This window comes from Dermacentor silvarum, chromosome 1 (genome assembly GCF_013339745.2).
Source record: "Dermacentor silvarum isolate Dsil-2018 chromosome 1, BIME_Dsil_1.4, whole genome shotgun sequence".
NCBI classification, from domain to species: domain Eukaryota; kingdom Metazoa; phylum Arthropoda; class Arachnida; order Ixodida; family Ixodidae; genus Dermacentor; species Dermacentor silvarum.
Window position 1 is genome coordinate 32,936,876 of NC_051154.1, and position 12,519 is coordinate 32,949,394.

Here is a 12,519-nt window from a genome sequence, read left to right on the forward strand (position 1 = left end):
AGAACCAGAGGGAGGTTAACTAGACTTTGCGGAGAGGGTAGTGAAAGAAAAGCTTGCGCCTGGTATTGCGAGGTGGTGTGTAGCTCCCTGTGCCGTGCGAGCGTTCCTTTGTGCGGTATATAGCTGCAGATGCCTCTCGGTCGCAGAGCGTGACAAGTCATGCCCGTCGCCGAAGCAGTCGCCGGTGCGCTCAGCGGCGGCCGGCAGCCCCAGCGCCGGAGCGTCCGCTCGGGAGCCGTGCACGAGCCGCGAGGTCCACGAGCCCCGCCAGGTGCACAGCGAGGGCGAGACGCTATCCGACGACGACGCGCCTCCGGCCGCCATGGCGGCGCGCCTGCGAAAGATCTCCTTCCGCAAACTCAAGGTGTGGCGCTGACCGGCCGGCGCACGTGCATTTCGAGCCGCGGGCTGACGCTGGCAGCCGCCGTGCGCCAGCCCCTCCACCACGTGGGTGTTCAACGGCCTTCATCGGGTGCGCGGGCCACGGCCGGACAATCTAGTCCACCGCGACTGAAGCGCGCCGGCGCTTGGTGCTCCTCCGGCCATCTGAAAACAGCGCGCGCGCGCACACACTAGTCATACGGGGGCCCCACCAACGCCCTGTTGTTGGCTGCGCGTCGACTGTCTCTGGTCATACGCGCACGTCACTTGTTGCTAGAGAGCCGCGTGCACACACCCGCGAGCCTATCTATATAAATATATATTAATGTATGTACATATACATATTCTATATTTACACGACGCATTCTATCGCGCCTCGCAAACCGTTGTTGACTGGGCGGCCCCTCTCCTCGGCGGTCCCTCTCTGGCAGAGAGCGAAGGAGGAGGCGCGGCGCCCTCGTCAGACCAAAAGAGTATTTTCTCTGCGAACCGAAGAGCCCCGGCTTGGCGGTTCTCCTCTTCTTCTTCGTCCGTGTGCGTGTGACCGTATTCAATAAGCTGCCCAAGTTGTTCCCATCCACAAACATCATCAGGTGTGCCGTTGCACCGATTGTTATCCGTGTCTTTGTATCATACACCGCTGCTTATTTTTCTTTCTTTTTGTGTTTTCTCCAAGAAGTCTATATATTTTACGTGGCGAGCTTCTTGGGGACTTGGGTTGTCGAACACTCATCGCTACAGCAGTGACAGCACTCAGTACTTCAACCGATCTGCAGTGGGTCGCCACTTCTTCTGTTTGCTTGTTCCGCACGACAGACCGCAAGGCTTCGGTGCGCAGTGCTGTCTGGGCTCGGCGAAATCCGAGTGAGAGGTGTGTACGTTGTAGTCTGTGCTTTTCGGATGTGTCTCGGTGGGGATAACGACGGTGGGGAGGGCTTTCGGGAAGGGAGGGGAAGGGCCCTCCGCGCTGCCTTCTCGTGGTGGCGGAGGGAGCGAAGATCGGGCTTGGAATCTCGCATCTTCAGTTGCGCAACTTGCAGTACCTCGACCTGTCAAAGGCATCCTGTAGCTCAGTGTTTCGAAGGCCTGACTGAATAACAAGTCTTTCAGAGCGTGCTATTCTCGTCACGTGTGTTGCCGTTGATGTCTCCTTTCTCCGACCTTACAGTAAGCGACTCCTTAGGGCGTTGTAAGGTCCCTCCACCAACGTACTTCTCAACCCTACCTGAACGGTGTACGCCACTCGGCTCTCTTGTGTATAAAGCCAGCCGCTGCCGCAGGCCCCACTTGGCTTCCTTGCTGACACTTCGTGGCGCGCACGTGTGACTGGTCGTGTGAAGTCTGTAGACAGGAAGAGAGAGAGAACAAATAGCAATCGTTGATTGGCCCCTTGTACCGGAGCCTTAGTATGGCAAGGGTCCTGAGCTGGAATGACTGGAACGAGAGCTGTGCCCACTGAGAAGTCTTTGTTTAGTCACTGCTTTATTACCGGCATACTTAAATATTCACCGCTTCAAGGTATTGTAAGGGCGTGGCTTGAACAGGCGGGAAAATAGCGTGTGCCATAGAGTAAATAATACCAATGACAATTAACTTCGACAGAATAATATCCAAGAGCGATAAGAGACGCGATCGAGACGCAAAACTAAGTTATACTTGTCTGCAAGGTATATGCTGTGAAATATTGATAGGAAATATCAAACCATTGCATATACCTGTCGGAATATTGTTAAAACTTCACTGGAGGCTGTCGATTTCTCACGTCGTCTGTCGTGCGTGGCGTCAATGATCGAGTATTGAGATACGAATGGGACATTTTATTTTATTTTATTTTATTTCTGTAATAATGGCTATGACGCTATGGTGAAGAATGAATAAGCTTTTATGGACGGTTGAGCAGCACGGTAAGGAAGCGCGAGCGTAATCCTAACATCGTATGCGGCTATAACATCCTAAATCAGATGGTAAGCAGTTAAGATATCCTAACGAAGTTGATAGAATAGATACGAGGTATAAGTGTGGTTGGCGTTCTTGCTCCATTTAGAAAGGTTTTGCAAAGTGTGAGTGGATTCCAGATGAGGCGAAGACCACGAAACGCATGAAATTTGCTAGTGCGTGAACCTGAGTAGAAATATTGAAATATGCGAGCCTCACGAGAACAGTGTGAATGAATTGCACTATATCTTCGACCACTAAGTTACTGCGTATTAGAATGAAACAACGTAAGAGGCATAAACACACTGTCCGCACCAATACACTCAGTCTGTGCTTGAGAATGACACTGTAGGAGAGTTAGGAGTGCGCGCACTCTCTCTCTCAAAGGTTCAAAGGTGGCACCAAATAAAAGCGCGAGTTAACAATGGCGAGTTAAAGAGCGATTGCGCAATTCTACTTTAGGTTGTACTACCCATTTGTGTGGGTAGTACATCTTCCATAAATAAATGTTAAAAGCCATGAGTGTGGCTCAAAAAATATATCATCGTGGGTCTTTACCTTGCTTGTTTTTGACGGGCTAGCTAATGTGGGACATTTTTAGATTTATTTAATATACACCCGTATATTTCACCCGTGCCTAATCTCAGCGTGAAACATACCTTATCTAGAAAATGCAGTAGGCTTGTTAATGGTTAATGTTGATAAGGCGGTTGTGTGGTATGAAAAGTGAACGCACTCTGTAGGTAGCCATGGTGCCAGTTATGTTGGTGACAGCTTCATCAAGGCGACAGACGTATGAGACGGCTAGTTGACTTTGTTAAAGGCAGGCAAACTTTTTATCACAGGTAGACTTTAGGAACGCTATTATGGTACGCCGGTGGCCGTCGTTGTTTTCGTTAGACAGGCAATCAAGTCTAGCTAAACCACGGACAAGCATTATTGAGTAACATTGCCATGACAAGGACATGGGGATCGGATGATACCGAGTGTAAAGAAGTATATTTATGAGCAACAAGTATCTGACCAAAAACCGTTCATCAAACATAGGTGATTCGGAGTCAATTGTATATCAGAGTTGGCATAATTCGCATACTTGGAAATATTATGCAGAATAGATTAGAAATGCATACGGGCAGCAGTTTATTATTGTCCTGCGTCTTTAAGCGAAACGCCATAAGAGAACTAGAGCTTCTGCTGTGCGCTCCTAAAGTCCTCGTTTTCGAAATTTTTTGGCGTCGTAACTTTCGATATGGCACAGCCTGTCCGCTTTTGAGCGGGGAAATGCCAGCAAACAGAAAAGAAGACGAAAAAGACAGAGGGAGACGCAAAGTTGAAAGTAAGGTTGGTTGTACAGACAAAGTTGCTTGCTGGCATTCGCCTGCTCAAAACTATGTATCAAATCGCCCGACAAGCTACCCTCATGAACTTGTGTGCTTAAGCGTCTCATGACTGAGTCACTAGCTTGCTCGGAATTTTACGGTATAGGAAAACATTGTGGTGAGTCGCCCGTGAAGTCATCTCATGAACATTCTCTAGGCTTTAGTGACTTCGCCGTGTGTGTGTGGTCCACACTATGTGCTGCCAGGCAGTAAAGGCCACTGTGATGTCGACCATTATCGCAGTATAAACAAACATATCTTAAGTGATTAATAAAGCACAGCGCTTTATACTTCCTATACCAAAGTAGCACTTACGTTAACATCGTTTAGCAGGTGTAGAAGCTCTTTGTTTATTTTTTTATCTATATGCTATCTTACAAACCACGAACCACAATCCTGCAATCACTGAGCTTAGACTGAAAGCTATCTGGCTTCAGCAAGACTCCCAACACAAGTTTGCGTGTCTTGAATTCTGATACTAATTTCTAAGAAAACATTTGTATGGATATCGAATGTGCAGGCAACAATTAAAGCAGGAATGCTTCAAATGAATAGGAAATGTAGCACTTGAAAAGCCGCTTAGGGCTCCTCATGTCTTTGTTTGTATAATGTATCCGCTTCGTGCTTTACTCTCATCTATGTCTGCGTATTGACTAAGGGCACATTAAACATCAGATAAAAGCGTTTCGATGAAGGACGAAGCATTCAAGCCAAGCATATGGTGGGTCTGACTACCTTCGTTTCTCACATCGGTCAAATGCAGCGAATAAACGTGCATAAATCTAAGCAAAAAGTCACGACATAAAGAGGCAAAAAGAAGTAGAAGAGGTAAAAGCATGGGCCTAATTGTTTCATGGCACTTTACTGTGTAGCTGAGATTGCGTTCATGAAGGCAATGACACGGCAGGAGTTCCTTTAGTTATAAAGTCTGGCCAAAATACCATCAAATCGAACGAGCGTTGTAGTTTTCGTCAACTAGTCGTAAAATTTTGGGTGCACCCCTACTAAACTTAACACACAAGTAGTGCTGAAGACGACGTACTGCCTAATTTATTCTGAATTTTGTACATAGGCTCCGTCATAAGTTGCACATATCTGATCTAGATGCAGAGGGATATGAAGAGTTTGGGTAGTTGAAAAAACATGAAATCACTTTCGTAATCAGAGTTACTTCTTCAGTTATGCAGACGCAATACGTCTCTAGAATGACATAGTATTAACCGAGCACTGTTATGTACAAATATATCGGCAAGGATTAGCTGCGTCTTAGTAGCCGATGCATTTCGTGGCGTTTAAAAAATCACTTTTCTCTCGTGCTTTTATTTTCTAAAACTGGCGAGTTCTCTTTCGCGCAGCGGAAGCCTTCACGCAAGAAAGATCCAAAAAACTGCACAGTACGTTGCCCTTAGGTTTTGACCTTAGCACTGCACGTCAGAATGCTACCGTCTTTTTTTCTACCGACGATCCCCACAAAAACGAAAGCATCCAAGTGCGTTGCATTCATTTATGTAGTATTGTTTGCTATAAAGCCAACGTAATAGCCCTCTGCGTCTGACACTGAAACTGTGTTTTTCTTTATCCCCACACATCGCTGCGCGATTGAAATGCACGCAAGCGGTACGCAGAGTCGGGCCGAGGCGGCCAAAGCAGCTCAAACGGGCTCGTTGTCGAATCGGGCCAGGTTAGTGAGAGTTTCTCCACGAAAAGAGCGCCGCTCAAGACGGCGCACGCAAGAGTGGACACATGTACGAGTGCCTTCATTAGCGCGTTGTTAAGGGTCTATATTGCCGACCAGGTCAAGTGAGCGAGACGCCAAGTTTCGTTGATTGGTCAGGTAAGACGCTTTTCCGTTTACGAGCTGCTACCGTGGGTGTGGAACCAAATGCTCCCTTGGAGATGAGACCGTATGCACTGCCCTGCAAGCAAGTCCAATGAGCTTTCTCCATAGTGCTAGTCAGTGCTGACCACCGCAAGCACCGCATCACTGCGGCCCGATTGGAGCTTCATTTGGCGTGCACTGCGGCGGTTATTAATGCTGGTGAGATGGGGCGACATGCTGGATTCTGACGTTGTTGTTGGTGTCGTTGTTGATGTCGTTGTTGTCGTTTCGAAAACCCAACCGCAGTAGCAAGTCGCAACTCAAGACCACTGCATTTCTTTTTCCTTTCTTTTTTTTCCTCCTTTCTTTTCATTAAATGACGCCATCTCACGCTAAGACTTCGTGCACGCTAAAAGATCGCACCGTACAGGGCGTAGCTAGTCTAGCGGTTTCGTAGGAATGCGCAGGTATACATACACAAGTCGTTCATCTATAGATGAACAACTCTTGATAATCTATAAGTTGTTCATTTGATGAGCAACAGCATTCCACCGCAATCGCACTCCCACACAAGGTGTGATGGCGCTGCGCCTTAACTGACGTAGGACCTTACGACACGCCTTTTCTTTCTCCTTTTCGTATTTGTTTGATGTAAGGAAAACCGCAATCTTTTTAGGTACGCTGCTAAGCTATGCTATCTGATCTCCAAAATGCACCATCTGATATTTTGTTGCGTAGTACTGAAACTCACTTCAATACGTTCTCTCCATTTTAGTCAAGTTGTAATACTGCAATCGTCCTTTCCTGTTATCTTTTAATAGGTTGTAAATAAATTATATTACTCCACTTGCCTATTTTATTCTTCCTAGTTTGGAACGGAAAATAAGAAAGAAAAAACTGTTAGTGCTAGTGTGGAACAGTACAACATTCAGGCTGTGGATGTGGCCCCTCAGTAAAGTCACTGATCACCTTTTCCGCAAACACCTCATTTAGTTATCGCACAAGCCAGCATTCCTGCTGACTTGTGGCCTTGCCTGTACGTTGCGTTCACTCCATGCTGGACCTATCTCTCACGCGGCAGCTATCTAATATGTTTATTTTACTGTTCGGAATCACCGTATTTTTTTGTTCTTGGCCTTAGCAACACTCCATACATGCACTACAGAAAGATATTTCGTTGCCGTTTTTGTTCTTAACCGTTGAGCGCGCAATACGCCTCCAACGTTCGCATTATCGACCAATCACAATGCTGAAAACATTCCTCTTCGCTTGCTGTGGATTTCACATTTAACGCCCCTCAACGTGGTTTTCGCTTCGTTTTTTCTTAGTAGTATTATTATTATTGCTTTTAACCATTCCTTCTGCACCGCAGTGTTATTCTACGCTTTTAACAGTGGTACCTCTCTTTCTTTCTGTTTCATACACTGCTTTTCACCGAGTTTGACTCTTCGCAGGGACGAGCATTCCTTTCTTTTCATAACTCTTTTATGACACTTCACTCGTGGTGGCTTACGCGCTAGTGTGCACACGTCCTGGCCCTACTGAGACTATCTTTCAGCAACGCTTACTTCCACTGTCCTTAGACTTCCCGTTCATTTCGATTTGCAACCGAGACACCTAGTCGATGGTTGCAGGGTGCGCGGCACGACACTGTCTCAGCTAAAGTTCTGGTGCTATTGCCGGTGAAGTGAGACAGTTTTATCATAAGGCTGTTCCCGTAAATGCAATTATTCGTAGCCCCAATGATCTCCTCAAGATGATTAGACGCAAAGGTAATGGGATGCGAGGCTGATGGCGCTGCTTCAATCATGTATAAGACTAAGCAGTCAGTATGGATACGACTAATCGCTGCACAAGCAAGTTAGGCCACGAAAGGTTTATAATTTCTTTCGCGCACCACCTTGACGCGTATGTGAGTTAAACACATTAAAAGTGTAAAGAAAGAAAAAGAAAACTGGCAGTGCACAGGTGGACGATTATTAAAGATTGCCAGCACTGCTAGATTGTTAGGTTTCTGAATCTTGCCGTCTTTTCCCTGCTGGCTCGGGCCTTATTCGAGGCCGCTCGTCTGCGCCTACAAGCGTGACACACTTTGGTTTTGATTTGCAGCATGTGTAACGGTGCTCGGAAAGGTATTTATGCCCCAGTTTTGTGCTGCAGATTCGTATAATCAGCGTGAAATGTTCAGCTCTGCATAGTATTGCGCCACTTCTTGCTTCTAGCCAACGAATCCACAATGAATGGCTGTCGCGAGGGCTCCAACGTTGCGCACATAGTAGTACGTACTGTGTTGGCGCTTTGCCCGGTAGCATTCCAAGCTGGGTGATGTTATGACGCGGCGAGAGACCTGCTTGGGTATACTTGGACGGTCGCAATCACCAGGTGGCGGCGTTTGGTGCTCTTTTCCCGGAACTGAAGGGCACCCCGGCTAAGCGGACGTCAGGTGCGTGGAGAGTCTGGAAACCTACGGGGCACGTGTGGCACGCGGTAGCGGCGGCGTCTTCTGGGCCGGCAGAAATATCGCCCCAGCCCCGTCTCAACCTGCCCCGTCCCTTTGTTCCATTCGCCGGCGCGCCTTCTTCATGCGTGGCCGGCGCCAAGCTTTCTGCTGTGGTTAGTGGTGTCGTTGTTTGTAGCCGGTCGGTCCCACGGGGCCAGTCGGCGCGGTGCCAGACCCTGAGCTGCATCGTGCGGAGTTGTGGGTGGCGACCGCCGGTTTAATGTGTCCTGGACGGCGGCCCGACGACGTGTTTCTCAGTACTACACTCGCGCGTGTCACTTCCGCTCTGCGAGCTGCACACGTACAGACAGACATACACGCACGCTTACACAGAGACACACATACCAGGCGTTTTACGTAACTTGAAGCAAACTTTTTTTTTTTTTTGAATGAGATCAAGGGCGTATTGTTCGTAGTCGTCCTGAGTTACTCAGAATATTTTGTTGAAGTGCGCTAAGTTGTTAGCCAAATTTAGTTGTGTAAATATTTAAACATTCGTTTTGCGCCATAAGTCTGGTTGTACAAGTTGTAGGTGTACGACTTTTTATTAAAGTTTGGTTCAGGTCACGTGAAGCACCCGCTGTAGTTATATATACAGACAGGCGCGTACACACTAGGTCACAGACATATTCGCTCCCCACGTTGTGTGCTCGTCGCCCCTCATAACCCTCTTTCTCAGCCCTTCTCCCGCGCAGAGTAGCAGGCTAGAAGAGTCTGCCTCAGGCCGTCCTCTCCGCCTTTCTTAAAGGGACACCAAACAGGAACGTGAAGTTTTGTATTTGTAAATTCTAGAGAAACCAAAGGACGCAACTTAGCAAGTTTTAGAAAACTTGTCCTGCGCCAGAACGATCTAAATACGAGAATATACTTTGAAATCCGTGTCGTCCACTGACGTACCGGCGCTCAGGTCCCGGCGCTACATTTAAAAGTCAAGTTCGGCCTTCATATTTTGTAGTAATGATCAACCTTTTCCGCTAAATGAATGAAAATAGGCTTTTCAAAGAATATTTTCATACTGTACTGATTTAGTGTCTGTCTTCAGTGTCCCTTTAAATAAATTTCCTATGTACCTATCATGCACGCTGACCCATAGACACACATTCATTAGGTCCACTCGGTTTAGCTACACTCCCTGCCTTTCCTCCCTCTCTCTCTGCACTAGTTCAGGGAGTGCAGCACTTTGGTCCTCCTTTGAGAGTGCAGCGCGCGCCCCTGCACTTCGCCCTTAGGTTTGACTTCGTGCCAGGAGCAGTTCATTACGAATTAACCGTTTCCCTGCACTCTCTACTTTGAAAGTGCCGGCGTCGTGCAAGCTAGTCGCCGCGCTAGTGGTGCGCAGATGTGAATTTCTCCCGCTGTGGTTACGACAGTCACTCTAGCTCCCAGAGGAACAGCGAGTTTGGTGTCTGGATGGTTCACAGTACGCGTTCGTAAAGGATTGTAAAGTGTTAAGTTTGCTTTCGTTCGAATTGGTTTCTGATAATATTCGTTTTCGGGCGAAAAAGTAGCATCCGCGGGCCACCACTTAGTTGCCACTGCGTATAGTACTACCACGATAGAGATTATTGCGATAACGAAAAAGTATTCCTGAAAAAGGTCTTGGCCCCGCCCACAGCAGACGACAGAGCTCGCCCGTCGCTGCGCTTTGGTCCTCGATTTGCAAGGCGCACGAGGTGCTCGCGAAACACGAACTCGTGCAGCACCGCGCGCCGCACTCTCGCGAACTGGCTAAGAAACGTGAAAGCATCGGCTACTTGGTTATTCATATTCAGGCGGGAACAGCGCTAAGTAGAGAGGTGAAGGCACATAGAAAGCACGCAACGTGCCGTTTTCTACGTGCCTCCACCTTTCTGCCCGTGTCCTTAGCGCTGTTCCCGCCTGAATATGGCTCGGTAAGTGCGGTCAAATCGAACAGTCCTTGCTGACACGCGCGCATCTTGCCCCACGCTCATCCCTCACCGTCAACCCTCATGGCTCTCTCCCCTTCAGGCTCCCCAGCGCAGAGTAACGGGCCAGAGGTGTCTCCCTCGTACCGCCCTCTCTGCCAGTCGCAAATGAATTTCCTATCTTGTCTATCAACACACACACATAACGACACGCTGTGACGAATGTATTTCGGTGTCTCTCTCTTGCTCTCTTGCACTGCGTTCAAGCTGTCGTGTGGTCGTTCGTTTGCGTTGCCTATTCTCTTGCACGGAATTGTAAATTCTGTATTGTACATATATATATCTATGCCACCGGTATGACGAAATAAAGTGTATATATAAGGTCACTGGTCCTTCGTGGTCGTTACTCGCGAGTGAAAAATGCCTAAGGATTAACGAGACGGCTAGGTTACGCATGACTGCCAAGGCCCGTTAATATGACTGACCACCTTTCTCTGAAGCAAAGAAGAATACTGGGACTGTAAATATAGGGGAATCAAAAGAAGCAGCGTGTTCACCAAAAAAAGTAAACCACACCAGTGCACCGAGCAAAACTGGCACCGTCTGCCTCTGAAAAACGAAAAGACAGGATCGGCTACATTGCTTATGAAAAAAATAAAAGAATATTCCTGCCTTCAGACAGGCTATCCTGTATCGTAAGTATATCCTCGAACTTGCAGACCTGTGAATTGGCGGCTGTGCCAACGGAATACCATTTGGCGAAAGCATGAGCTTTTCTAAGTCATATACGTAGCCATAAAGAAGCTGATCCCGCAACAGATAGGTAAGTGCTTTCTATTTTTCTCGAATATAGTTCATATTAGTTAGGGCAAATGGGTGTTGCTGTCTCAGAAGACCTGTGCTGCTTATTACCAGAGCAGGTGGTCTAGACTTCATAGGGAGCTTTAGCTCGAGGCCAGCTTTCATTTCCCTATTCAAATGCATGTAAAACGCAAAAATGCTTTTATGAGACAACCGCCGGACACATTTAAATGAAATTTGTTGCATTATAGAGAAAATGTTGAATTCTAGAGACTCTAGGAAGCAGAATTCCTATTTAGGGCCTGAAATCTTTTTTCAAAAAAATTCCCGGAAATAACATTCAGAACAATTGCAGGGCGAAGTTTACAAATCCTTCACTCCGCACCAAAAAAAAAAAAAAAATGCAGGGCGGCTTGCACTAGTGGCGCAAGGCTAAAGACATAGCGGAGCTGATCGGTTCTTAGCTGGTCGTGGCTATGCATAGTTATACTAAGTAATGTCAAGTGATGGTAAGTTTCACAAACTGATGCTAAGTTATACGAATTAGTGTCAAGTTTTACGTAGTGATGCAAAGCGATGCAAGGCAAATGCCAAGTCGCACCGCTACAGTAATCGCACAGTCGTGTCGAACTTTAATATGTACAAGCTAGTAGTAGAAATCGTCTCCACAGTCGTCCCTCTCGTCGGCCTCGTTGTACCCGCCACGCGGGGCTGGCAAGTCTTCGGCAAGCCCATCCTCGACATTGTAGCTGGGTCCAATCGGCGTCGACGCTCGCAGTCTCGCTTAGCAGCGCGCCGCGATCCTTGGTAAGCGGCTTCTTCGTCGGCTGTGCGTAGCTTCCTTGGTCTCCCCATGTCGTCTGGCGCGTCGCCGCCGCGCACCGGCTTTCATACGGAACGAATGGGCACATGCACAGTTGGCCGTGACGTAACGTCTGACTCGCGGCGCATGCGCAGGAGTGCGCAGCTGTTGGCGAAGTCGTAGGGGAAGTGGAGCGAAAGCTATGCACACTGTACGGGCAGCGCAGACGCGCCGGGATGTCGTCACGGCGCATTCGCAGTTGCGTGCAGATGGCGGTAGCTCGGCGGAGCCGTGTCTGTGTCGGGGGCAGCCAGGGCGCAACTGCGCCGGCGGATACTAGGCAACGCGAAGTGACGTCATCGCTCCACGGAGTTTTTTTTTTTTTTTTTTTTTCTGGCTACGAAAAAATTATGGGGGTAGAATTGGGTTGAAGATGAATATGCAGAAGACAAAGATAATGTTCAATAGCCTGGCAAGCGAACAAGAATTCAGAATCGCCAGTCAGCCTCTAGAATCTGTAAAGGCATATGTTTATCTAGGTCAATTACTCACAGGGGACCCTGATCATGAGAAAGAAATTTACAGAAGAATAAAATTAGGTTGGAGTGCATACGGCAGGCATTGCCAAATCCTGACTGGGAGCTTACCACTGTCGTTGAAAAGAAAAGTGTACAATCATTGCATTCTACCGGTGCTAACATACGGGGCAGAAACTTGGAGGTTAACAAAGAAGCTCGAGAACAAGTTAAGGACCGCACAAAGAGCAATGGAACGAAAAATCTTAGGAGTAACGTTAAGAGACAGGAAGAGAGCGGTGTGGATCAGAGAACAAACGGGGGTAGACGATATTCTAGTTGACATTAAGCGGAAGAAATGGAGCTGGGCAGGCCATGTAATGCGTAGGATGGATAACCGGTGGACCATTAGGGTTACAGAATGGATACCAAGAGAAGGGAAGCGCAGTCGAGGACGGCAGAAAGTCAGGTGGGATGATGAGGTTAGGAAATTCGCAGGCG

The 12,519-nt window shown here is 47.8% G+C and overlaps 1 protein-coding gene across 2 annotated transcripts in view; it reads left to right on the top strand.

The window, feature by feature from the left end:
- Window positions 1-10,286, top strand: part of LOC119459349 (1-phosphatidylinositol 4,5-bisphosphate phosphodiesterase epsilon-1) — a 236,732-nt gene extending 226,446 nt beyond the window's left edge. For both annotated transcript variants that reach the window (XM_049666212.1, XM_049666218.1), the window contains one exon: window positions 147-10,286. In XM_049666212.1, coding sequence (XP_049522169.1) covers window positions 147-376 — 230 coding nt within the window. In that variant the 3' untranslated portion in view covers window positions 377-10,286. The remainder of the gene's footprint in view (window positions 1-146) is intronic.
- Window positions 10,287-12,519: the final 2,233 nt, after the last annotated feature.